The 24,209-nt window shown below is 37.0% G+C and overlaps 6 protein-coding genes across 7 annotated transcripts; 3 read left to right on the top strand and 3 right to left on the bottom strand.

The window, feature by feature from the left end:
• Positions 3,694–6,733, top strand: LOC104778450 (beta-fructofuranosidase, insoluble isoenzyme CWINV1). The gene is made up of 7 exons (XM_010502902.1): positions 3,694–3,912; positions 4,059–4,067; positions 4,324–5,192; positions 5,279–5,440; positions 5,518–5,765; positions 5,961–6,048; positions 6,359–6,733. The coding sequence occupies exons 1-7, from the start codon at positions 3,717–3,719 to the stop codon at positions 6,536–6,538; spliced, it is 1,752 nt and encodes a 583-aa protein (XP_010501204.1). The 5' UTR covers positions 3,694–3,716; the 3' UTR covers positions 6,539–6,733.
• On the top strand, positions 8,958–11,228 carry LOC104778415 (beta-fructofuranosidase, insoluble isoenzyme CWINV5-like). The gene is made up of 5 exons (XM_010502861.2): positions 8,958–9,146; positions 9,277–9,285; positions 9,368–10,239; positions 10,331–10,837; positions 10,952–11,228. The coding sequence occupies exons 1-5, from the start codon at positions 8,987–8,989 to the stop codon at positions 11,123–11,125; spliced, it is 1,722 nt and encodes a 573-aa protein (XP_010501163.1). The 5' UTR covers positions 8,958–8,986; the 3' UTR covers positions 11,126–11,228.
• LOC104778425 (nucleosome assembly protein 1;4-like) lies at positions 11,252–13,105 on the bottom strand. The gene is made up of 9 exons (XM_010502871.1): positions 12,995–13,105; positions 12,738–12,778; positions 12,560–12,637; positions 12,384–12,476; positions 12,171–12,275; positions 11,894–12,081; positions 11,616–11,817; positions 11,476–11,519; positions 11,252–11,383 (listed from the first exon to the last, which is right to left on the bottom strand). The coding sequence occupies exons 1-9, from the start codon at positions 13,077–13,079 to the stop codon at positions 11,254–11,256; spliced, it is 966 nt and encodes a 321-aa protein (XP_010501173.1). The 5' UTR covers positions 13,080–13,105; the 3' UTR covers positions 11,252–11,253.
• On the bottom strand, positions 13,220–14,738 carry LOC104778435 (protein bfr2-like). 2 transcript variants are annotated; one of them, XM_010502892.2, is made up of 3 exons: positions 14,272–14,738; positions 13,668–14,167; positions 13,220–13,302 (listed from the first exon to the last, which is right to left on the bottom strand). In XM_010502892.2, the coding sequence occupies exons 1-2, from the start codon at positions 14,687–14,689 to the stop codon at positions 13,677–13,679; spliced, it is 909 nt and encodes a 302-aa protein (XP_010501194.1). In that variant the 5' UTR covers positions 14,690–14,738; the 3' UTR covers positions 13,220–13,302; positions 13,668–13,676. The 2 variants fall into 2 exon arrangements, with proteins under 2 accessions (XP_010501194.1, XP_010501185.1); XM_010502883.2 differs by lacking the exon at positions 13,220–13,302 and having other exon boundaries at positions 13,412–14,167.
• LOC104778396 (transmembrane 9 superfamily member 7) lies at positions 15,475–18,724 on the top strand. The gene is made up of 7 exons (XM_010502840.1): positions 15,475–15,677; positions 16,266–16,430; positions 16,549–16,658; positions 16,752–16,860; positions 16,943–17,055; positions 17,139–17,289; positions 17,374–18,724. The coding sequence occupies exons 1-7, from the start codon at positions 15,558–15,560 to the stop codon at positions 18,529–18,531; spliced, it is 1,926 nt and encodes a 641-aa protein (XP_010501142.1). The 5' UTR covers positions 15,475–15,557; the 3' UTR covers positions 18,532–18,724.
• LOC104778405 (putative pentatricopeptide repeat-containing protein At3g13770, mitochondrial) lies at positions 18,719–23,944 on the bottom strand. The gene has a single exon (XM_010502851.2). It carries the CDS (start codon positions 20,631–20,633, stop codon positions 18,729–18,731), a length of 1,905 nt encoding a protein of 634 aa, XP_010501153.1. The 5' UTR covers positions 20,634–23,944; the 3' UTR covers positions 18,719–18,728.

Genomic DNA, 24,209 nt, shown 5'->3' with positions numbered 1-24,209 from the left:
CCATGGCATTTGCCTACTCTGCCATGGGGTAGAGACGGCCCTGAGCAAGATTCCACCACATCACAAGAAGGGAGATTTGTAACAAGGGCCTATAAAAGTGACAATTTTTCAAAACAAAACCAAACCTGTGCAATGGCTAAAGGACAAGTGAACTTGGTACCCTTTCCTTTAACTTTGGACCATAGTGCCATTGCATTGTTACTGCAAACAAAACAAACAATACATGAGAAAAAAAACATAAAAACATTGGAACTTTATATGTTGATTCAGGAGGAAGCAAGCAATTACCATTGGTAATATTCAAATTTCCCAACCTCAACCAATGGTTTAACACTAGGTTCATCTTGAACCGTCAATTTGAGAGAGGTATCAGTGTATCACCGTATCAAAGAGTTTTAGCAGTTGATGTTTCAGATTTCCCATGAATTCTTCTTCTTCTTCCTTCTGTCGATCACACCAGTCAATAATCATCAGGACATATCAAATTTCGAATTTCACTTGGATTCAAAAAGAACTGTAATCACTTACAGCTGCCACCATGGTTGCCAAAGCAAATCTCCAAAGCGTTGCTTCTCAAATCAAAGAGTCTGGTTTACAGAACCACGAAATCGAAATCAGGACGTGATGAGAGCCTTTATCCTGTAGGACTTATAAGGAACAGCAGAGGAATTTACCAGTGACGTGATGGAAACGCGAAAGCCCCTTTGGAGAAGAAAACTATCAGACTAAAATTAGGGTTTCTTTTTTAGCCGTTGAAAGAGGCAAATTCCCTTTGGGAGGGACGAATATTTCTATTTTTTAAATTTTAATATTCCCAATTTAACAATTTAACCCTTCACAAAATATCATTCCCAAAATTGGCCTTAAGATATTTATATACAAAAAATTACCCAAAGCAAAACTTTAGATTTTGTAAAGGAGAGCCCCCGGGCACGGCCGGGTTGCATGCAAGACTATTTCAAACACAATCGTGATCCAATGGTTTAGTAAATCTATTTTTTTTCATCTGGTATGGTCGAAGACACAATGAAGAACCTTCCCCCAAAATTTGGAAAGGCCTGAACCGGCAAAAAATTGGTTTGTTCTACGCAGAAACGGAAACGTCGTTGTTTGCAAAAAAGTGTTTAGACGGTGCACGGCTGGATTTGTTGCTTTTACATTTTCTATGTGTTTAAGAAGAAGATCTATAGTTTGGACCCTACCACAAAAAAAAGGTCAAACAAAATCTCAACTGGTTCGTTTATATATAAGAAGAGTTGTATTATTTGCATATATCTAAAAAGCCGATACGATCAGACGTCACCTTTTTTATAATAAGAAATGACTATGATTTTATTTTCGATATCGTGTCATATTAACGATTATCCTGATATCAAAATCCGGATGGTAAAATTGATCATCAATTTGACTTTTTTGTTCATTGTCCTCATATGCAACATTATTGATGATGTCTAGTCTCTAGTTATGGAGGGATATATACGTACACACAAAAAGTTCCATTGATGAAAAAGATGTAAACAAATCGTTGACGGGAAAAAAAAATTAAATAAACAAATCTAAGCTATAAAGTCAGGGAAATATATTCAGCCAAAAACTTTCCAAATTAATTATCAAAGTAAAGGCATATTTATACATAGTAACAGTAAAGAAAACATATGAATGATGTAGAAAAGTTTTGATTTCGCCAAAGACTTTTCATTCGAAGACGTAATTTTTTCTCACAATCCTATCTCGCGAGTGTTGTCGCTGAAAAAGGAATGTATATATCATTTGTTATCATCCATTTACCAAAAAAAAAAACAGAATTTCTCCATACCTCATAAAGATATAGTAGTATTAATTAATAAAGTTGCGACTAAGCTATTTAAAACACCTTTACAGCTTACTTGTGTAGATTTTCTTGAAACGAACGGACGTGTGTAGTCAACTTTGATGCCCTGATACTTGAGTAATCTCTATACACTGATATACATAACAACCACCAGTAAAGGAGCTTGTATATTTCCTTTGATAAATTAGTATACGAGCTTGCTTGCTAATAAGTGTGAAAGAGCTTGTTTATACATGTCATTTTCTTCTTTGTCCAAACATAATTTTCCTAGTCAATGAGCCTCGATGATAAAGAGCACAAATATGATATGGGTCTTCTTAAGACTCTCCAGTTCCATTCCTTCCTCTCTTTTTCTTTCTAAATATATATTTCACCTAACAAATGTTTTAAATATTTCATCGCAAAAAGACGCAATATTTTGGGTCCGCCAATATTTATTAAGCATATTTATACTTCCACATGGTTCGTATGGGATGGAAATACAAACAATTAATACGACACCTCAATTTATAAAAACGTTATATTGTTGTTGTGGTGAGATTTATAGTTGTCAATAAAATATTAGGTTTATGATACGATCGAGTTACAACTATTTTTCTTTTAATAGTAATCATTTTTATTGGATTAATAAATAATGGTCTAAATTTTAATAATTGTAAATAAATCCTGTGGTGATGAGAACTGTCTCATACAATGGGTATTGGTGATATTATCTCATACAGTGGGTATATATTTGTTTAAGTAACTAAAAGCTGAAGCTTACAACTGGTATGCATGGTCTGTTTTTAGTAATGTCAATATATAAAGTTTGTACAGAAATATGAAGCATGATAGATACTACAAAGAGACAAAGGTAGAGTCCAAAATTTGACTTTTCCACCATAATATTCAAGTATTTAATTATGTTTCCATTTAATCAATTGTTTAATCTCCTCGCTTCGTGTATGGATTGGACGGATGGTGGAGAGTCGAGACACGTTCTTATTAACTCGGGTTGTTGACTTCTTGACGTCCGTGTAAGACATGAAATTCGCAATTTTATTAGTTATTATTTTTTGTTGTTGATCATTTAGTTATATTGTTCTTATTATTAACATATACTTATATATATATATATATATATATTAAGATGTCTCTTATCATTAACATCAATATGTAGTTAATAGACTTGTTCACCTTGCCTTGTCGCAATATGTCAATATGTTTGAAGAAAAATTAATTCGATATAGTCACAACTTTTATAAAATGCACTTTAATTTTTGATAGCCTAAAATAGTTGACCAACAACGTGGGATAGATCGGAAAACCTTATTTACAAATATCTTTTTGTTAAGTTATTTACAAGTTACATCTAACCAGTATTGTTTATATATATAAGGTAAATCAAACGCTATTTATTGTGGATATATATATATATTTTTATACTGTAAATTTGATATAACCAAAATTTTGGATGAGAAAATTACTCGTAGAAATGTACAACTTTTTAGCTTTTAGCTTTGAAAAAGAGTTGTACAAATTTCTTATAGTAGTAACTTTTCTTCCTTCAATCTATTTCGTTATTTTTATTTCCGTTATTGGTTTTTATTTATTTTTTCTACGTCATCTCTTTAGAGATCACCAATAGAAACAACAACAATATTATCGTATTTCAAACTTTTAGTAAACAATTAGGAAACAACTTGTTTTAGATGTCTGACTTATGGCAGTATAACACTTATTATTATTGACAATAAACCCAAAGAAACAACAACATTTTATTGACAATTATAATATTCAAATTTAGATATTGACAGGCTTGCCCCTCGTCCTTTGCCTATAAATTTGACATGATCTTCATTCCTTCAAACAAAAATCAAACGAGTAAGAAAAACAAAAACACACAATGACCAGAGAAGTTTTCTCCAACATTGGACTTTGGTTATTATTCACGTTACTTATTGGTAACTATGTCGTCGATCTTGAAGCCTCGCACCATGTCTACAAGAGACTTTCCCAAACCACTAACACCGAATCTCCTTCCGTAAACCAGCCCTACCGGACTGGTTTCCATTTTCAACCCCCAAAAAATTGGATGAACGGTATGATCACTAACTAAAATGCCATATCAACCTCAATCTCAATGTCAAAATATTGTTTTCATCATTCTCTAACATTTGTCTTTTTTTTTTTTTTTTCGTTTTGGTTCGTGCTTGGACAAAATGGATTGATCTTTGGTCGTGAGCAGATCCTAATGGTAAGATTTTTTTTTCTCTTCTTCTCCTACATTTTTTTAACATTTAGTCAACTCTTCATATCCAATAGACAGATCATTTTCCCTAGGAACTCGTATTTTTATTATTTTTTAAAACATTGATTACATCAATAGGTCTGCATACCAACTGTGTATTTGATTTTTCTAATGCATTGGTCGACCTTATGTTACGCTGCACGTTCCTTTTATAATATCCATATGATTAATAAAATATGCACATATTTTTAAACTTACGCAGGGCCTATGATATACAAAGGAATATATCATCTTTTCTACCAATGGAACCCCAAGGGAGCCGTGTGGGGTAACATCGTGTGGGCTCATTCCACGTCAACAGACTTAATCAACTGGGAGCCACATCCTCCAGCTATCTTCCCATCTGAACCATTCGACATCAACGGATGCTGGTCCGGTTCAGTTACAATTCTCCCCAATGGCAAACCGGTTATCCTCTATACCGGAATTGACCCCAAGAACCAACAGGTCCAAAACATAGCCGAACCTAAGAATATCTCCGATCCTTATCTCCGAGAATGGACAAAGTCTACGTTAAATCCTTTGATGGCTCCTGACGCCGTTAACGGAATCAACGCCAGCTCGTTCCGTGACCCAACCACCGCGTGGCTAGGCCAAGACAAGAAATGGAGAGTGATCATCGGAAGCAAGATCAACCGTCGTGGGTTAGCGATCACTTACACGAGCAAAGACTTTCTAAAATGGGAAAAATCTCCCGAGCCGTTGCACTACGACGACGGAAGTGGTATGTGGGAATGCCCTGATTTTTTCCCGGTGACGAGGTCCGGTTCTAAAGGCGTGGAAACGTCTTCGTTTGGTGAACCTAATGAGATTAAGCACGTGTTGAAAGTAAGCTTGGACGATACGAAACATGACTACTACACGATCGGTACGTACGACCGGGTTAAAGACAAATTCGTACCGGACAGTGGTTTTAAGATGGACGGTACGGCTCCTAGATACGATTACGGGAAGTATTACGCGTCGAAAACGTTTTATGACTCGGCCAAGAGCCGGAGAATCTTGTGGGGTTGGACCAACGAGTCATCGTCGGTTGACGATGATGTTGAGAAAGGCTGGTCCGGTATTCAGGTAATCATTTTTAGAATAAAGTTCATAAATTGATGAACTAAAGTCAATATAATATTGAATCAAATTTTCGTTTCTTTCTTGATTAGACGATTCCGAGAAAAATATGGCTTGATCGATCAGGGAAACAATTAATTCAGTGGCCGGTTAGGGAAGTTGAAAGATTACGTACGAAAGAAGTCAAAAACTTACGCAACAAAGTACTTAAGTCTGGATCTAGGCTTGAAGTTTATGGTGTGACAGCTGCACAGGTTTGATTATAAATATTTTTCAAAACATATATTGGTATGAGCAAACTAGGTTTTAAAAAAGTCATGTGATTGTACAGGCTGATGTCGAGGTTTTATTCAAAGTGAGAGACTTGGAGAAAGCGGATGTGATAGACCCAAGTTGGACCGATCCGCAGTTGATTTGTAGTCAGATGAATGTGTCCGTTAAATCTAGTTTTGGTCCATTCGGTTTGATGGTTCTGGCATCTAAGAACTTGGAAGAGTACACATCTGTTTATTTTAGAATCTTCAAAGCCCGTCAAAACAGCGGTAAATTCGTCGTGGTCATGTGCAGTGACCAAAGCAGGTACGTTTCTTTGATTAAAGATCCCGATCAAGTACATTAATTTAGATAGTCTTTTGTCACATATATTTATATTATATTTCCAACAGGACTCACATATATTAGATCTAAGACTGGGTTCCTTTGAAAATATTAAACAAATATCCAAAACCTGACTTTTAATTTTTTGGACTTGTTGGTGATGGGGAATTGGGACAGATCTTCACTGGAGGAAGATAATGACAAAACGACTTACGGAGCTTTTGTGGATATTAATCCTTACAAACCAATACCTCTCAGAGCCTTGGTAATTAAGTCTCCATTAATTTTACACATATTTAGCTGTATTTACAAATTTATACTTTAGGTTTACATTATGAAAATATGAAAAAGGCATGCAAATATACAAAAAAAAAAAGGAACAAAATTTCCTTTTTGGGATTGTTCTTTGAAAAAACCATGAGAATAAAGATGAGATCTTATTCATTACATATATAGTACTAATAACTGATCATAACATTATAATGTTGCAGTTGTTTTATAACAGAATCAAGGGGAATATTTTGATTGTAGATTTTCTTCTTACTTACGTGTATGCATGCTATATGTTGCTGTAGATTGATCATTCAGTAGTGGAGAGTTTCGGTGGAAAGGGGAGAGCATGCATTACCTCAAGAGTGTATCCAAAATTGGCAATAGGGAAAAGTTCACATCTCTTTGCTTTTAATTATGGATCTCAAAGTGTTGATGTCTTAAACCTAAACGCTTGGAGCATGAACTCTGCCCAAATCAGTTGATCACGTACGGCGGAGATAGATACACATGTTAAACCACACACGTATATGTTATCTCCATTTATTGAACATTTATATGAGTTGATTTTGGAGAGATCTTATATGGTCCACTTTGTTTGGTTGTCAAAATAGGCTATATATATATATATGACATTATCTTTGACTTATAATAGTATCACGAAAAAAACTACAATTTTATTGTCGGTAGTCAATATCTTCCAAGTGCCGACGAGGCGAATGTGATAATAGTGGACTTTATATGAATATATACAAGTAAATTTGAATACGATTTAACCCAAACAAAATAAATTAATGACAATGTACACATGTGAGGTAAGGTATATATACATGTATATGCAACATTCGTATGTTGAGTATAAGACCATTCTAGAATATAGGTTTTTAAACGAACACTTGTAATATTTTTTTCTTTCTTTTATGCCCAACGGCTAAAATTTCATTGTTGACTTTATTCCAAACATTATGTCAGCTTAACGATTGAACGACTTTATAACACTAGACATCACTAGAGAGTACTAGAGATGCCAACCTAATTTATTACTATGGAGTCTAATTTTATTCATCTAAACGGCACCATTTTAGGGTAAGCAACAACTTCACGTAAATGGATCTGGTCAACTAATGAAAACTCAATTAGTTGAGCGATCGAACCATGCCTCGACCGTCTGATTTTCAACGGATATTAATCCAACTCTGTCATGTCCCGCCTAAGGCTAAACCAGTATGGAGTGGCATGTGGGACAGATCATGAGCATGCATGGTAGTATCGCATTCTTTTTCTAACAGCTAAGGCTAATTAAATTGTTGTCGTTTATTAAACCTCTGGCACTAGATATGAAATACGTGCGTAATATGTAAGCCAGAGGAAATAGTCGGCTAAAGCCGGTTTGTTGTGTCCACTTTGGTGTAATGATTCTCGCCTCCAAAAACTTTTTGGAAAGTACACATCTGTATATATCTCTTTCGAAATCTTCAAGTCAATATTGATGATTTGGACATATGTACTAAGCACTAAAAAAGCAGCAACAAAATCAGTTATATTGTTATTATTATTATTTTGCATTTTCTCTCTCACGTACAGTCATTAACAAAAAAAAAACCTTCTCATCAAATTCAAATTTATGTTTCTGCTAATAATCTACAATTACAATTAGAATTGGATAGAGTTCCTGAAGAATTTTATTGGGTGTATATATACTAAGTTTTATTATCTAATGGGTATCATAACTTATTAGTAATTATTGTTCAAAAAAAAGAAAAAAAAAACGAATTCCCAATCAAATAATCGGAAACTTTCTAGTATTTTCTCTATCTTTTCCTTTTCCTTCTCCTTTCAAAAATTACTATTTGAATATGTTGGCCAGACCATTTGTGATGAAAGCTATTAACGATGCTAAGTTTCATGAAGTTTACAAAAATAAAAGTGTCCACACTCCCTCCCGTGTGCCTCTGCACAGCACATACACGTGCATATGGATTATGGGTAGCACAAGCACGTTAACATACAAAAGTGTGATATTTTCTAACTAGAATAGAACCGTTAATATGGGGAAATCCCATCAAAATGATTAGGATAGAGTCGAGAGACTTAGTGGAGCGATCTCACTTTAAGGATATTTTGATTTTGTCTTTCTAATTGAGTACTGAGAGAGGGTTCAGGAAGAATCACGTGTCATTTTACTAGTAGGTATGATCTTATTCAATTTCAACTAGGCTTCTCAATCTATATTTTTTCCTGTTATAGATTGAGCATTCAATAGTGGATAACTATAGATGGTGGGGGAGGCAAAGCATTCATAAACACCAAAACTGTATTTCCAAAGCTGGCAATAGAAGAAAATGTACATTTTCGTTGCTTTTGAACAGATGAAATCAATAGTGTTGTTTATTTTACACCGCATGCATCAATGATGAGTCACTGACATTCATAAAAAGTCATATTACTGAGTGGGAAATAATTGCAATAAAGAGACGAACAAAAGGGCTATAAGATTTGGAACATTCCTGACTGTCGGGAATACGTACGTTATCTAGCGTATGTGTTTATTTATTTGCAATTTTGTATCTTCATATATCTGATACCAACCAAAATGGTTGAAACAATCGTTGAAATGTACGAGTTTATGAGTTTTACGCATTGAGTTTTACAATCATCCCAAACTTCATGCCATTTAATTTATGAGACTTATTTCATACATTAACAAAAATTTATGTATTTCTATAATTAAGAAATCAATATCTGATCTCAACTAACATAAAAGGGCATTTAGATCGACATCATAGAATGTAATTATTACAATGTAATGGACCACCACCTCAAGCACGCACCAAAGACCCCCACACTGCCTATAAATTTGGCATTTTCTCATACGTAAAACTCAAACATTAAAAAACTTCAGAATATTAAATAAACGGTTTACAGTGACTAATATGGTTTGGTGTAACAGAGCCATTTTCTTGTTAATCTCGTTGTTTCTTGCTGAAAATGCTCTTGCTGTTCTTGATGCCTTGCACAACGTCCCCAATCATATCAAGAACCAACCTTACCGAACCGGTTATCACTTCCAGGCCCCAAAAAATTGGATGAACGGTAATATTAATCATCGGGCACATTAGATTCAGTTTCACTTAGTTATCTTTATTTTCAATTCTCTAAGTATAATCTTGTCACTAATCTTTTTTTTTTGGTATATGTCGGGGCCTTGTTTCAATGCTACAAGATCCTAACGGTTAGTCATTGTTCTCTACCTCAATACTATTTTAAACATTCAGTATGTACAAGCATAGTTATGTATGTTTTTTATTGGACAGGGCCTATGGTATACAAAGGAATCTACCATCTATTTTACCAATGGAACCCACACGGCGCCCTTATGGAAGTTAACGACACTGTATGGGGTCACGCAACATCAACGGATCTTATCAATTGGATCACACATTCTCCAGCCATCAAACCATCTCGACCGTCCGATATTAACGGATGCTGGTCCGGCTCCGTCACGATTCTCCCTAATGGCAAACCCGTACTTCTCTACACAGGCAACGACCGTTACAACCGTCAGGTCCAAAACCTAGCCATACCCAAAAACCTAACCGATCCATATCTCCGGCACTGGACAAAATCTCCGGAAAATCCCCTCGTGACACCTGGCGACGCCAACCACATCAACTCCACCGCGTTTCGCGACCCAACCACCGCGTGGCTAGGCCGTGATGGTCGATGGCGTATAACCACGGGAAGCCAAGACGGTCGCCGAGGGTTAGCGATTCTACACACGAGCCGAGATTTCGTGAGGTGGAAGCAATCTCCAAAGCCTCTACATTACCACGACGGCACTGGGATGTGGGAGTGCCCTGATTTTTTCCCGGTGGCGAGAACTGATTCACGCGGCGTCGATACGACGGCGTTTAATGGGAAGATGGTGAAACACGTGCTTAAAGTGAGCTTAACAGATACGTTTCATGATTACTACACGATTGGAACGTACGACCAAGTGAGAGATGTCTACGTACCGGACAATGGTTTTGTTCAGGATGAAACGGCTCCGAGATACGACTACGGCAAGTTTTACGCCTCAAAGACGTTTTACGACTCGGTTTACCAACGGAGGATTTTGTGGGGTTGGGTTAACGAGTCGTCGACGGATAAGGACATTGTCAATATGGGTTGGGCCGGTTTACAGGTAATCAAACCGGTTATGATTTTAACATTTTTGACTAAATTATGCAAATTTAGAAATTAGAAGTGATTAACTGGTTTTGGTGGTGAATTAGGCTATTCCTAGGAAAATATGGCTTGATGAATCAGGAAAGAGTTTGGTGCAATGGCCAGTTAAAGAAATAGAGAGGTTACGTACAACGCAAGTCAAGTGGGGCAACAAAGTTTTGAAAGGAGGAGGATCGGTCATGGAGGTTCATGGAGTCACAGCTTCACAAGCAGATGTGGAGGTTTTCTTTAAAGTGAGTGGTTTAGACTTAGAGAAAGCAGATGTGATTGAACCAGGTTGGACCGACCCGCAGTTGATTTGCAGCCAGAAGAATGCATCGTTGGTTAAGTCCGGTTTAGGTCCATTTGGTTTGATGGTACTGGCTTCCAAGAACTTGGAAGAGTACACATCAGTGTATCTCAGAATCTTCAAAGCTCGTGAGAATAGTAAGGAGCATGTGGTGGTCATGTGCAGTGACCAAAGCAGATCAAGTTTAGAGAAAGGAAATGATAAAACACCGTATGGTGCTTTTGTGGATGTCTCTCCTTATCAAACAATCTCTCTCAGGACTTTGGTAAGTCCACTTATCATAATCCCAAGAACTTGATCAAAAAAGTGAAGACTAATTTAGTTATTTGAGATTCTTTTGTCAATAATGATGAAAGTTTTTTTGGTTTTTGTGTTGTAGATTGATAATTCAATAGTGGAGAGCTTTGGTGGGAAAGGGAAAGCATGTATTACCTCAAGAGTTTATCCAAAATTGGCAACAGGAAAAAGAACACATCTCTTTGCTTTTAACAAGGGATCTCAGAGTGTTAATGTTTTAAGACTAAGTGCTTGGAGCATGAAGTCTACTCTCTAAAATCAGTTGTTGAGATATATGTATTCAGATAAATTCTTGAAACTCTTGGTGTATCTGTAATAAATAAATTGGAGAATATGAAGCTCCTCTTTCAATTTGCAAACTTTGTTGAAACAAATCTTCTCTCGCTAGTCACTCTTCTCATCATCATCATCATCATCATCATCATTATCACCATCAGAATCATCTTCATCAACAAGAGCCTCTCCAGTAAACCATGAAACTGCATGAGGGATCAGTTTATCTCGGATTGTCACACTGCAAGACCAAAAAAGCCAGTAGTTAAGATTAAGAATTAAGTTCTTGAATATATATCTCAATGTCAGAGAGATTGTGAACTGTAAGCTTACGCAATGTCATAGTCTTGGTCCATCAGGTTTTGGAGTTCTTCTGTCTGCAATATTTTCGATAATTTGAAAATTGATATTAGCTGAAGAAAAAAGAAACCATTGGTTCAGTATAAAAATCAAAAGAGAGAATGTATTCTAACCATAATAGTATCAACATCATCGTAATCGTCAACTTCATCAATCTCAGGAATCTCAGGTGGCTTGAAGAAATTAAAGAAACTCTCACAGGTTTCAGTTTTGGTCATGGGGATGTTGTTGATCTTCTTTGACCCTTTCATTGTTTTCTTCTTCACAACAACCGTATGAGTCAAACATTTACCTGGACACCATTCTATGTCCGTTCTACACATCACAAGAGACTGAGTTATAGCTGATCAGGTAAAACTAAAACCAAGTAAAATGAGGCTGATTAGTTTACCCAATCACTTTCTCAAGAACAGGACCATCTTCATCGGTCACATGGTAAGTTTTAGAGAGAACCGAGTTCTTGAAGTAAGGATTAGGGTCAAAGTGAAACTCAAGCTTGAAATTTCTTGACTTGTCTTCAACTCTGCAAGATCTGATGTCTTTAAGATACTTCAATGCTGCCTCATCTCTTTCAGTTATCTATATAAACCAAAACAAGACAGTTGTTTACAATCTATTTATTGACAATGAACACAAAGCTTCCGAAACAACGCAATTGAAACATGGACCTCATTTGCGAGCATTTCGTTGGTTTTCATTGCAATCAACCAGAAATTAGGCACTCCTTCTTTATCTGCTTCAGCTTCAACCATACCATTCACAATTTCATATCTCTGCAAATTCTCAGTAGATCTCAGGAAAATACACCAAGTGTATAATCCTAAACCCATATAACATTAAGCCAATTTTAACAGGAAAGATGAAAACTTTAAACTTGTCACCTTAGCAAAAAGCGGTTTGTAAAGATTATCGTATGTTGCCTCCAATGCAGCTTTTTCCGCAAGAAACTTCCCTTCGAGTTCATCGTGTTCAACCTGAAAATTTACACACAACATTTACATAACCAAACAATTCTACAAGATAATAGTTTTTGTTGAGATCGTCGATTTGACATTACCTGAATGTCCTTGAGGTACAGAACACGTTTGGTAACTTTCGGAGAGAGTGTTTTCAGATCAAAGGTTCGCTTTAGGTTCTGTAAGTTGATTAACACCCAAAAAAAGTTCATAAAACAGAGGAAACACAAAGAAACTACTGTAAGAGATTGATGTGTTAACCGATTTGAAGTAGCTTGCCTTAAGATCATCAAGAAAAGCAAAACCCTCCGGAGAAAGATCTGAAAAGCATATAATGGTTAGCTAGCTTCAAATGAACCTTATTCCTTGTTGATAATTACCAAAGCGAGAAAGGAAAACAGGGGATTTACTTGAAGCAGAAGTTAAATCAGAGAAGGTTGAGTTTTTGGTAGAGGATTATCCAAAGATTCAATGTTTTCCAGAGAATTATATTTCCAGGAAAGAAAACAACAACAAGAGTTAGTTTCTGAAATTACCTAAGGCGGGAACGGTAGAGAGATCAGAGGAATCGCCACCGTTATTATCGGTCTTGATGGATGTGATGTTTTCCTCGCTACTCATGTTTTTGATTCTGTATATGGAAAAGGCTTCGTTGTATTGTGAGAAAATGGGAAGAAGAAAGCCAGAGAATGAGGAGGACGATGGAGAAAGGAAGGAGGAGAAGACTTCGCGGCTTTTTTTCTTTCTTTTTAATTTGTAAAACTCATTCACACGTACGATGAGAAGAACTCACACGTACAAGATGAAGAACGTGGATCCTGATACCTTAGTGGGGTACCATGAACTGCCAAATAACAGAAAGGCAAACGGCATCGTTTAAAGCAATCAAAACTGGGGTTGCACTGTTGCAGAAGCAGCAATGTTGTAGAGAATTTCAAAAGTAAGCATACAACTGAACAATATATATATCATAAGATCAAAAATTTCAGCTCTTCTAATATACACACACACAAACACAAATCATACGACTGAACAAACGATTGTGTAGTTCTAGAAAACAACAAGAAGATTAGCTTTGCTTACATTTCAGGTTTAGTAAGTCTTTAGGAGATTTCAAAAACCTCAGCTCTCACATACACACACACATCATCATAGGATTGAACAAAATATTGTGTAGTTCTAGAAAACAAGAAGATTAGCTTTGCTTACATATTAGGTTTAGTCAAGTTCTTCGTCTTCATCTTCATCAAGATCTTCTTCTACATTTGATTCGTCTTCTTCTTCTAACTTATCTTCTTCATCACTAACAATGAAGCCTCCCAATGTTTCATCATCATCATCATCTTCAGAATCCACTCTTCCACGCTGTTTCGTTTGAGTACTACTACTACTACCTCCGCTTGTATCTTTCTTAGTCTTCTTTTTGGATCTAGTAGAATAAGTAGGAGTCAAAACTCTTTTCGACTTCACAATCAACTCTTTATCTTCATCACTTTCAACACTCCAATCATCATCATCATCCTCATTTCCTTTCTTCCTACTTCTCTTTTTGCTTAACCCTTTCCTTCCCTTCTTATCTCCCTCACCATCATCATCATCGCTATTTCCTTTCGTGGAATCTTCTAAAAACCAGTCCCATTGCTTTACATCACGCATCCTACTCTTTGGATACTGATCAAACTCTTTCCCAATCACAAGAAATCCAAACTCTGCAACACCACATACACATTGAGACTCATTCACTAAGCGCCAATGTTCCCCCAAACTTTGTATTACTTTAGAGATAAAGACATCAAAGTGCAAAATTGATCACCTTTAACAGGGTCAGTATCCGAGATATCTATAACACCCAATTCGCTTTCACTATCCAATGCTCTTTCTTCCATAACTTCATCGCGTCTCTTCTTCAAAGTGAACCAAATTGGGTTATGACCCGATACACAAAACCGATCTCCGCCGGCGATCTCTCCCGTCTCTGATTTCCGTAAAGCTCGGATCTTTTCGCCCGGTTCACCCGTCTTTACCCAGACCGGATTCCTCCCGAGAACCTCGAAGTAAACCCTACCGGATTCAGACCGTTCGGTTCCGGCGGCGGCGGATTTTAACTCGAACGATACGTGGCGGCGTGACACTGATAGATCTTCGGTTTTGAATCCCGCTCCTCTTCCGAACACAGACTTTACTCCGGCCTTCAGTAAGAGCTTCGTGCCGTCTTCACCTTCGATTTCCATGGTGGTTTGGTTTCTTTGACTTTCTCAGTCACTTTTTTTTCTCCTTATTTCATTTGCCGGCGGCATCAAAACGCATCGTTTTATTATTATTTAAAAAAAAAACATATTATAAAACGCACCGTTTTGTTTTTTACTCAACATAATTTTCTCTTTACAAATGCATTTTTTTTACATGAGGTCATACAAATAAAAAGATAAACTAACTTTTAAAAAAATCCTGTTTATTAATGTCATTATCATAATCAATCAACTAACTTTACTTAATGAATGATTTATATTCTATAGAAATTTTAAAGCTCAAGTTATTTCTTGAGAGTAAAGCCATATTGTACTTACCCAAACTTAAGCATCCCACAACCAATATACATTATATCTCTTTGCTTAGACATGAAGCTTCTTAATTCTTGTTCATTAAAGCAATTAAAAACACTTCTGTATTTTACATTTAATTTTGGAGTTTAAATGTAGTACAAAATCTAAATTCTTGTCTAGAAATAAGTGATCTGCATAAGATATTGCAATCTTAAATTCCCAATAATATTATTCTCTATGTTCCCAACATAACAAATGTTCAAGAAAAGATTAACAAATGTCATACAAGTAAAGGAAATTATTTCAAATCTTTTGCTCTTAAGTTGACAAAAGATTTAAAAAAAAAAAAAAAAGCATCTACTTATTTGAAAAATCTTATTTATACACTTTCTTATTAGTAAGCTATCCAAACATTGAAACGACGTCGTATATGGTGAACACCTTTCGTCATCTTTTGTAAAATAAAAACGCTTTCTTTATAATTTAGCTCCGGCTACTTTCATCTGAAGAAGAGAACCTCTGGCTCTGAGGAGAGATTAAACAGAAGAAAACAAAGATGAAGAAGACGAAAGGAAGTAGCTTTCGATTCTACGCGACTCTATTCCTCTCTTTCCTCTCTTTCTCTTTATCTCATGCCTTCTATCTCCCCGGAGTCGCTCCTCGCGATTTCCAGAAGGTAAGCTCTTTTTGTTTTTTTGTTTTTTTTTCTTTCCTTTCCCCGATCTCGTGTTTCCGATGAGAACCTCGATCTCTTTTGGCGTGTGGTTTCATTTACGTCTCGTTGAAATTTTGGTCACCGTTTGTGTTGATAGCTAGCTACTATTTGAGTGGGTTGATGAAATTTCTTGAGAACACAGAAACTTTAAGTTTGAAGTTTTGTATATTTGTTCTATATCTTGGCTATGTGATATTCAGAAACGAAAGTGGCACCGTCATGTGTGTAGAGAGAGGGTCGTTTGAGTATTTTGAAGTGTCTTTATGGGATGTAGAGATCTGTGTGTTTCTAATTGAAGTTCCTTCCTCTGTGTTTCTGATGATTTGAATCTCCTTTTCTTTCGTCTAGTGGGATCTGTCTATGAGATTTACAGATTCTTGAACCATTTAAGTCATGATGAAAGTTTAAGATAATGCATAAAAAAAATTATAGTCAGCAAAATCCATAGATCTGCACTTGAAACTTGTGTTTTCACATCTTCTTTTTTGGCTGTACTAGTAACTTGGCTATTCAGCTCTTGATTTGTTGTTTTTGTCTGGTCTGGAACAGGGTGATCCTCTTTATGTTAAAGTGAACAAATTGTCGTCCACCAAGACACAACTTCCTTATGACTACTACTATCTGAATTACTGTAAGCCTCCTAAGATCTTGAACAATGCTGAGAATTTGGGGGAGGTTCTCAGAGGAGACCGTATTGAGAATTCGGTTTATACTGTAAGCAAATACCCAATTCTTTTGCCTATATATATGTTCTTAGACTGCTTTTCTTGCATGCCTCAACCTCTTCACTATAACTCTATAAGTGTTGACCTTATTGAGACAATTTTTTCAGTTTCAAATGCTGGAAGATCAGCCCTGCAAAGTAGGTTGCCGTGTTAAACTTGATGCTGAGTCCACAAAAAATTTCAAGGAAAAGATTAATGATGAATACCGGGCCAATATGTAAGTAGTAAATATAACTTCTTGTTCTTCGCATCTCTGTCTCATAGATTTTGTTTAATTATCTTACAAACCTCCACTTGAATTGTTGTACAGGATTCTTGATAATCTTCCAGTAGCTGTACTTAGACAAAGGAGAGATGGAAGCCAGTCAACGACTTATGAACACGGTTTTCGTGTTGGCTTCAAAGGGAGTTATGAAGGGGTATGTCTCTGAAATCTTGTGCTTCACTCTTGCATTCTTTTTACCTTTTCCCACACCGACCAATATTTGCTTGGCTTTGCAGAGCAAAGAGGAGAAATACTTTATACATAATCACTTGAGCTTCCGGGTTATGTACCACAGAGATCAAGAGTCTGATTCTGCTCGAATTGTTGGATTTGAGGTTACTCCGAACAGGTAGTTGCCTACTAGTTATCTTCACTACTTGGGTACGCTTCCCTATCCTAATTTCTATTAGCTAACGGCTTCTCCTTTGATAGTATCTTGCATGAATACAAGGAGTGGGATGAAAAAAATCCTCAGTTAACAACATGCAATAAGGACACAAAGAATCTAATCCAAAGTAACACTGTCCCTCAAGAAGTTGAGCTAGGAAAAGAAATAGTGTTTACATATGATGTCTCATTTAAGGTAAAGGTTTAGGCTTTTTGCCTTAGACTTCTGTTGCTTTACATTTTGACCTTGCTAAACATTTTCCGGACTCTTAATATACAGGAGAGTGAAATCAAATGGGCTTCTCGATGGGACACGTATCTTCTTATGAACGATGATCAAATCCACTGGTTTTCCATCATAAATTCACTTATGATCGTCCTTTTCCTCTCTGGAATGGTAGCCATGATCATGATGAGAACTCTGTACAAGGATATCTCAAACTATAATCAGCTCGAGACCCAAGATGAGGCTCAGGAAGAGACTGGATGGAAGCTTGTACACGGAGATGTCTTCAGGCCACCAGTGAACTCTGGATTATTGTGTGTTTATGTTGGTACCGGTGTTCAGATCTTCGGAATGTCGCTTGTTACAATGATGTTTGCGTTGCTTGGTTTCCTATCTCCATCCAACAGAGGAGGGCTTATGACTGCCATGGTTCTCTTGTGGGTTTTCATGGGCATATTCGCTGGTTACTCCTCGTCTCGCCTTCACAAAATGTTCAAAGGAAACAAGTGGAAGAGAATGACCTTGAAGACTGCATTCATGTTTCCCGGTATCCTTTCTGTTATCTTCTTTGTTCTGAATGCCCTCATTTGGGGAGAGCAGTCATCTGGAGCCATACCATTTGGTACAATGTTTGCTCTCTTCTGCCTCTGGTTTGGCATCTCAGTCCCACTAGTCTTCGTCGGTAGCTATCTGGGTTACAAAAAGCCAGCAATTGAATACCCAGTCAAAACAAACAAGATCCCGAGGCAAGTACCAGAGCAGCCATGGTACATGAAACCAGTGTTCTCCATACTAATTGGAGGCATCCTCCCGTTTGGAGCAGTCTTCATCGAGCTTTTCTTTATCCTGACATCAATATGGCTGAACCAGTTCTACTACATCTTCGGGTTCCTCTTCATAGTGTTCTTGATCTTGATCGTCACTTGTGCAGAGATCACAGTGGTGCTCTGCTACTTCCAGCTTTGTAGCGAGGATTACAACTGGTGGTGGAGAGCTTACTTAACTGCAGGCTCATCCGCTTTCTACCTCTTCCTCTACTCAATCTTCTACTTCTTCACGAAGCTGGAGATCACCAAGTTAGTCTCGGGAATGCTCTACTTCGGGTACATGATCATCATCTCTTATGCATTCTTCGTCCTAACTGGCACAATCGGTTTCTATGCTTGCTTCTGGTTCGTGAGAAAGATCTACTCTTCAGTGAAGATTGACTAGAACCCAACTGTTAAAAGATGCCAACTTTTGAGTCTTTCAGGTTTTGTATGTTTGGGTTTTGTAAGGTTCCTATCCTAGCTGTAACAAAGTAAAAGAATATCAAATCAACTTTAATTTGTACCGTTAATCTTCAACACCTGCATTTCCACAGATGTTGGCTTAGTCAATATTACATGCCTTTATGCGATGTTCACCAATCACCAGTAATCTCCACATGAACATATTCCTCGGACAATTTGATGGAACCGGTTTTTATCCCTTAAGGTCACTTCTCGTTCAAAAACCTTTGAGAAGATCTTAGCAAAGTTGTGACAATCAACGCATATACGAAGATTCTTGAAAACTCGAATTGGAATCCCTTCACCAGTAGCAATCAACCCAAAAGTCAAGGCTAATTTCTCACTGTGACCAAGTAACATCTTCTCCTTCTGCTCTTCATCCACATCATATAACACACAGCTAAGATCAGGAACATAACCAGCTTGCTTCATTTTTATCGATATTTCTTTCATTTTAGCTAATACTTCTTGTCTTCTTGGATGAGAACGATCATTTGCGTGGAAGTAATGCAAGGTTTGCTCTAGTTGAATCCAGCTTCTTCCTGGTTCTTTCGTAACAGCTTTCTGCGTCATCAAAGCTCTTAAATTGTTTACATCTTCCCATCTACCTGCAGAAGCATACAAGTTCGAGAGAATGACATAGTTACCCGCATTCTCTGGTTCAATCTCAATGAGCTTACGACCTACAGATTCGCCAATATCTACAGATAAGTGAGCCCTACAAGCTCCTAAAAGAGAACCCAAGACACCAGCAGTTGGTTCAGATGGCATTCTTTTGATGAACTCAAATGCCTCATCAATCCTACCAGAACGGCCAAGCATATCAACAATGCAACCATAATGCTCAGTGTCAGGCTTAATCCCATAATCTCCTGCTATCATGCCTTCAAATATGCTAAGCCCTGTCTCTTCCATTTTCCCATGGCTGCAACCAGACAAAACAGCCAAAAGGGTAACTGCATCAGGCTTCACTCTCTTCTCATCTCTCATCAATCTGAAAAGCTCAAGAACTTCTCTTCCTAAACCATGTTTACTATATCCCACAAGCATCGCGTTCCATGAAATCGCTGTCCTCTCAGGCATGTTATCAAAAAGCCTTCGAGCGTAAGAGAGATTCCCACATTTTGAGTACATATCAATAAGCGAATTCTCAAGGACCGCGTAGAATGGAAGTTCACGTCTCAAGACATGGCAATGAGCTTGCTTGCCATGATCTATCAAAGCAAGTCCAGATAATGCAGTTAAAAGACTCGCGTAGGTAACATAATTCGGACTCATCCCTTCACTCAGCAGTCTCTGGAACGTCTCTAACGCCTCTTCATCAAGACCTAATTGTGCATATCCAACAATAATAGCAGTACATGAGACAACATCTCTCTCAGGCAAACACTCGAAAATCTCACGAGCTTCTACGATTTGACCAGCTTTGGCATACATGTCAAGTAGAGAGCTCCCAACAAAAATGTGAGAATCGTAACTCCACTTAACTATGAGTCCATGGATTTGCTTACCAAGAGCTAACCCAGAAGCACGTATACAAGAGGTGAGCACAGTAGCGAAAGTGAACTCATTTGGTTTGCCATCTGATCTCATCATCTCAGCAAAAACAGAGAGAGCCTCAGAAGAATGCCCAGTTTGAGAATAACGCGAGATCATAGCAGTCCAGGAAACAACGTTCTTCTCAGGCATTTCGTCGAGCACTTTCTGGGCATCCTCCAAACAATCACATTTACCGTAGAAGATGAGAAGACGAGTCCGGAGGTACGTAGCGGGGGAATAACGGGTTTTGATCATGTGGGCATGGACTCTCTGACCTTCTCTAAGAGCCCTTTTGTCCAAACACGCATTCAACAACGCATCGTAATCATGGAATCCCATCTCGGGGCCTAACATCACCATCTCCAGTAAAGCTTCTCGAAGGCGTCCGTTAGAGCATAGTTGAGAGATTGGAAGGAAGGTCTGGAGAGCAGAGTTGGGAGACGACGAGAAGGGTCGATGATATAGTTTCATAAAGTTAAGCATTTGACGAACTGGTTTTTGCATTGTAATGCCCAAAGGAGGAATCAAATTAGATAATTAAATTGACAAAGACTCTGCGATTACAAATACTAGTCTCCGTTCTCTTTCAGTAATAGCACCTCGTCAGCATTATTGGGGCTTTGACAGTGTAAAGAGCAAAAAACAAGTGTACGAGTACACCCTTACAGTTACATGTAGCCTTCGTAGTAGATGGTGCTGGTGCAACGGCGCTTACATTCATAACAGAACAGTGTTTTTTTTAACAGACAATTGACACTCCCGGTCTTTATAAAATCTTCAGACAAGCCTTTTCCTATAAGAACATTTTTTTCCTTGTGTATAATAAGCAGAACATTGAATGTTATCATGTTGTCTTTAGACCTTAAGCAGACACTCTTATATTATTAGGCAAGTTTTATTAGATGACATTTAGTCTCCATCAATATGCAGATTAAGATAGAGTTTCAACAGATGTTTGAATTTCTGATCTCTAGAAGAGACAAGACAATCCTCCTATATATGAGCAGAACATTGAATGTTACCATGTTGTCCCAGTAGACTATCTATAAACGGACAATCGAGATTTCAATCTGTGAACACCGTTAAAGACGAGTTTTATTAAAGAACATTTCTCCAAATCATATCTAGTTTTGAGCAGATAATTAATTTTCTCATGACATCGTTGTCCAGGCCTTAATAAAGGCTGATATGTTTATGCAGAAACTGAAGTTTTCTCTATAGCAGAATACTGAAAGTTAAACTGCTGTCTCAGCTCCAGCAAAATATCTTACTATCGAGATTCTAATCTCTAAAAAGGTATTGTGTTTTCAATCCAGATTCCAATCTCCAGCAAGAGTTTTTCTTTAGCTAGATAATGTGTTTTCAATCTCTAGAAGAGAGACAGACATAACTTTTCTCCATATAAGCAGAACACTGAATGTTATAACATGCTGTCCCAACCCCAGCAAACCATCATTAAACGTATAGTTGAGATCCCAACCTTAGAACACCGTTTAACACAAGTCCTCCTATTAAAGAACATTCTCCATCAGTTTCCAGATAATTGAATATCTCATCGTTGTACAAGAAAGTTTTAGCAGAGATTGAAGTTATATATAGCAGAATAATGATTGTTATCATGCTGTCCCAGCTCCAGCAAAAACATATTTAAATGGACAATTCACCTTTCCAATCTAAGAAAGCCATTACACAAGAACATGTCTTTTTTTCCTCCATCAATTTGCAGAATATTGAATTTCACAGCGAGGTGTATAGTTTTAAGCAGATAATTGAATTTCTCAGGACATTATTGTCCAAGCCTTTATAAAGGTTGATCATAGCAGAGATTGAAGTATTCTCTAGAGCAGAATATATGAATGTTAACATGTTGTCTCAGCTCCAACAAAATATCTCTTAATCGGGCTATTAAGCTTTGCAACCTTTCAAAGCCATTAAACTTGTTAAAGTACTTTTATTTCTCCATCAATTAGCAGAACATTGAGTTGTATAGTTTAAGCAGATAACTGAATATCTCATGAAATTGTTGTACAAACCTTGATAAAGGCTGACCTTAGCAGAGATTGAAGTATTCTCTATAGCAGAATATTGAATGCTATCATACTGTCCCAGCTCCAGCAAAATTATATATTTTAAACCCACAATTGAGCTTTCCAATCTTACAAAGCCATAACACAAGCCTTAACAAAGAAATTTTATCCTCCAAAAATTTGCAGAATATTGAATGTCATATCTCAGAGAGATGTATATAAGCAGATAACTGAATTTTCTAGAGACATCATTGTTCAAGCCTTAGTAAAGGTTCATCTTAGCAGAGATTGAAGTATTCTCTATAGCAGAACATTGAATCTTAACTTGTTGCCGCAGCTACAACATCTTTTAAGCAGACAGACATCATTGTAAAAGCCTTAAAGGCTGATCTTAGTTAGAGTATTGAATTTTAACTTGTTGTCCCAGCTACAACAACATATCTTTCAATCGGACAGACATCATTTTACAAGCCTGAAAGGCTGATCATAGCAGAGATTGAAGTATTCTCTATTGCAGAGTATTGAATTTTAACTTGCTGCCCCAGCTACAACAAGACATCTTGTTAATCGAACAAACATCATTGTACAAGCCTTACTGATCGTAGCAGAGATTGAAGTATTCCTTTATAGCAGAATATTGAAATGTTAAATTTTTGTCCCAGCTCCAACAAAAGCTGATTCATAGCAGAGATTGAAGTTCTCTCTATACAGCAGAATATTGAATGTTAACTTGCTGTCCCAGCTCCAACAAAGTATCTTTTAATCGGACAATTGAACTTTCCCTCATTACAAAACCATTAAAGAAGACAATTGAATTTTCTCAGGACATCATAGTCCAAGTCTATGTTTTAGCAGAGTTACTTCTCTATAGCAGATTATTGAATTTTTAACTTGCTGCCCCAGCTACAAAAATGCATCTTTTAATCGGACAGACACTACAAGCCTTAAAGGCTGATCTATGCTGGCCAAGCTCCATCAATATATCTTTTAACTGGCCAGACATCATTGTACACGCCTTTAAAGAGGCTGATCTTAGCAGAGATTAAAGTATTCTCTATAGCAGAACATTGAATTATATATAACTTGCTGCCCCAGCTACAACAACACATCTTTTAATCGGACATAGATCATTGAACAAGCCTTAAAAGGCTGATCTTAGCAGAGATTGAAGTATTCTCTATAGCAGAATATTGAATTTTTTAACTTGCTGGCCCAGCTCCAGCAAGATATCTTTTAATCGGACAATTGAGCTTTAACAAAGGACTTTTATTCTCCATCAAATTCGCAGAACATTGAATTTTGTATAGTTTAAAGCAGAGAATTGATTTTTTCTCAGGACATCATAGTCCTAGCCTTTAACAAAGACTGATCATAGCAGAGAAATCGAATTTTCACAGTCGTCAGCACAGCAAGACAATAGAGATTGATTATCTTATCTCCAATCCTTTTTCCTAATATCGGACAAATATCCCCCAAGTTAGAAACCGGACAGACACAATCATGTAATGTGTAGTCGTAGTCCCTTCCCTTAGGGCATCAAACATTAAACTAAAACCAAAGACAAAAGGAAAAAAAAACATAAGTCTTTGGAAAAAAGATCCCTCGTAAAAGAGGGTTCTTTTTTTTTGGAATTCTGAATCTCAAGGAAACCCTAAGTTGAAAAAAGAAAAGGGATCTTGCAGAGATGAATAAGATATCAGAACTCCGAATCAATTCATCGGAAAAAAAAAAAACGAAACCTTGCAGAGATGAAAGAAAAAGAAGAAGATCTTTAGGTATCGCTCAAGAGAAAAAGGAAGACGAGAGCGAAGGAAGAGAAATTGCAATTGTGAGAATTACAAACGAAAGATCACATCGCGACCTTTCTTATATAGACGATACCTCTTAGGCTTAGTCACCGACTCACCGTTATGATGGGCTTCAGAGCATAGGCCCATATTTTAGTTTTAGGTTTTCCATTTTTTTTTTACTATTTCTAATTTTCTTTTTAACTATTTCCTTTTTGTTGACATCTTTTTAAATTTTCTTTGGGGAAATACATTTTATTTCCTTT

Source organism: Camelina sativa, chromosome 1, assembly GCF_000633955.1.
Source record: "Camelina sativa cultivar DH55 chromosome 1, Cs, whole genome shotgun sequence".
NCBI classification, from domain to species: domain Eukaryota; kingdom Viridiplantae; phylum Streptophyta; class Magnoliopsida; order Brassicales; family Brassicaceae; genus Camelina; species Camelina sativa.
This window is presented reverse-complemented; position numbering and strand designations above follow the sequence as displayed.

Bases quoted from the DNA above. Each gene is read 5' to 3' on its own strand.
- LOC104778396 (XM_010502840.1), top strand. From the start codon at position 15,558: ATGAAGAAGACGAAAGGAAGTAGCTTTCGATTCTACGCGACTCTATTC. The intron at 16,659-16,751 runs GTAAGTAGTAAA...ATTGTTGTACAG, and splicing joins GATGAATACCGGGCCAATAT to GATTCTTGATAATCTTCCAG. The intron at 16,861-16,942 runs GTATGTCTCTGA...TTGGCTTTGCAG, and splicing joins TCAAAGGGAGTTATGAAGGG to AGCAAAGAGGAGAAATACTT.
- LOC104778405 (XM_010502851.2), bottom strand. From the start codon at position 20,633: ATGCAAAAACCAGTTCGTCAAATGCTTAACTTTATGAAACTATATCAT.
- LOC104778415 (XM_010502861.2), top strand. From the start codon at position 8,987: ATGGTTTGGTGTAACAGAGCCATTTTCTTGTTAATCTCGTTGTTTCTT. The intron at 10,240-10,330 runs GTAATCAAACCG...GTGGTGAATTAG, and splicing joins TGGGTTGGGCCGGTTTACAG to GCTATTCCTAGGAAAATATG. The intron at 10,838-10,951 runs GTAAGTCCACTT...TTTGTGTTGTAG, and splicing joins CAATCTCTCTCAGGACTTTG to ATTGATAATTCAATAGTGGA.
- LOC104778425 (XM_010502871.1), bottom strand. From the start codon at position 13,079: ATGAGTAGCGAGGAAAACATCACATCCATCAAGACCGATAATAACGGT. The intron at 12,779-12,994 runs GTAATTTCAGAA...TATGCTTTTCAG, and splicing joins CTCTACCGTTCCCGCCTTAG to ATCTTTCTCCGGAGGGTTTT. The intron at 11,520-11,615 runs GTTAGAATACAT...AAAATATTGCAG, and splicing joins ATGATGTTGATACTATTATG to ACAGAAGAACTCCAAAACCT.
- LOC104778435 (XM_010502892.2), bottom strand. From the start codon at position 14,689: ATGGAAATCGAAGGTGAAGACGGCACGAAGCTCTTACTGAAGGCCGGA. The intron at 14,168-14,271 runs GTGATCAATTTT...GTGGTGTTGCAG, and splicing joins GGATACTGACCCTGTTAAAG to AGTTTGGATTTCTTGTGATT.
- LOC104778450 (XM_010502902.1), top strand. From the start codon at position 3,717: ATGACCAGAGAAGTTTTCTCCAACATTGGACTTTGGTTATTATTCACG. The intron at 5,766-5,960 runs GTACGTTTCTTT...GAATTGGGACAG, and splicing joins ATGTGCAGTGACCAAAGCAG to ATCTTCACTGGAGGAAGATA. The intron at 6,049-6,358 runs GTAATTAAGTCT...ATGTTGCTGTAG, and splicing joins CAATACCTCTCAGAGCCTTG to ATTGATCATTCAGTAGTGGA.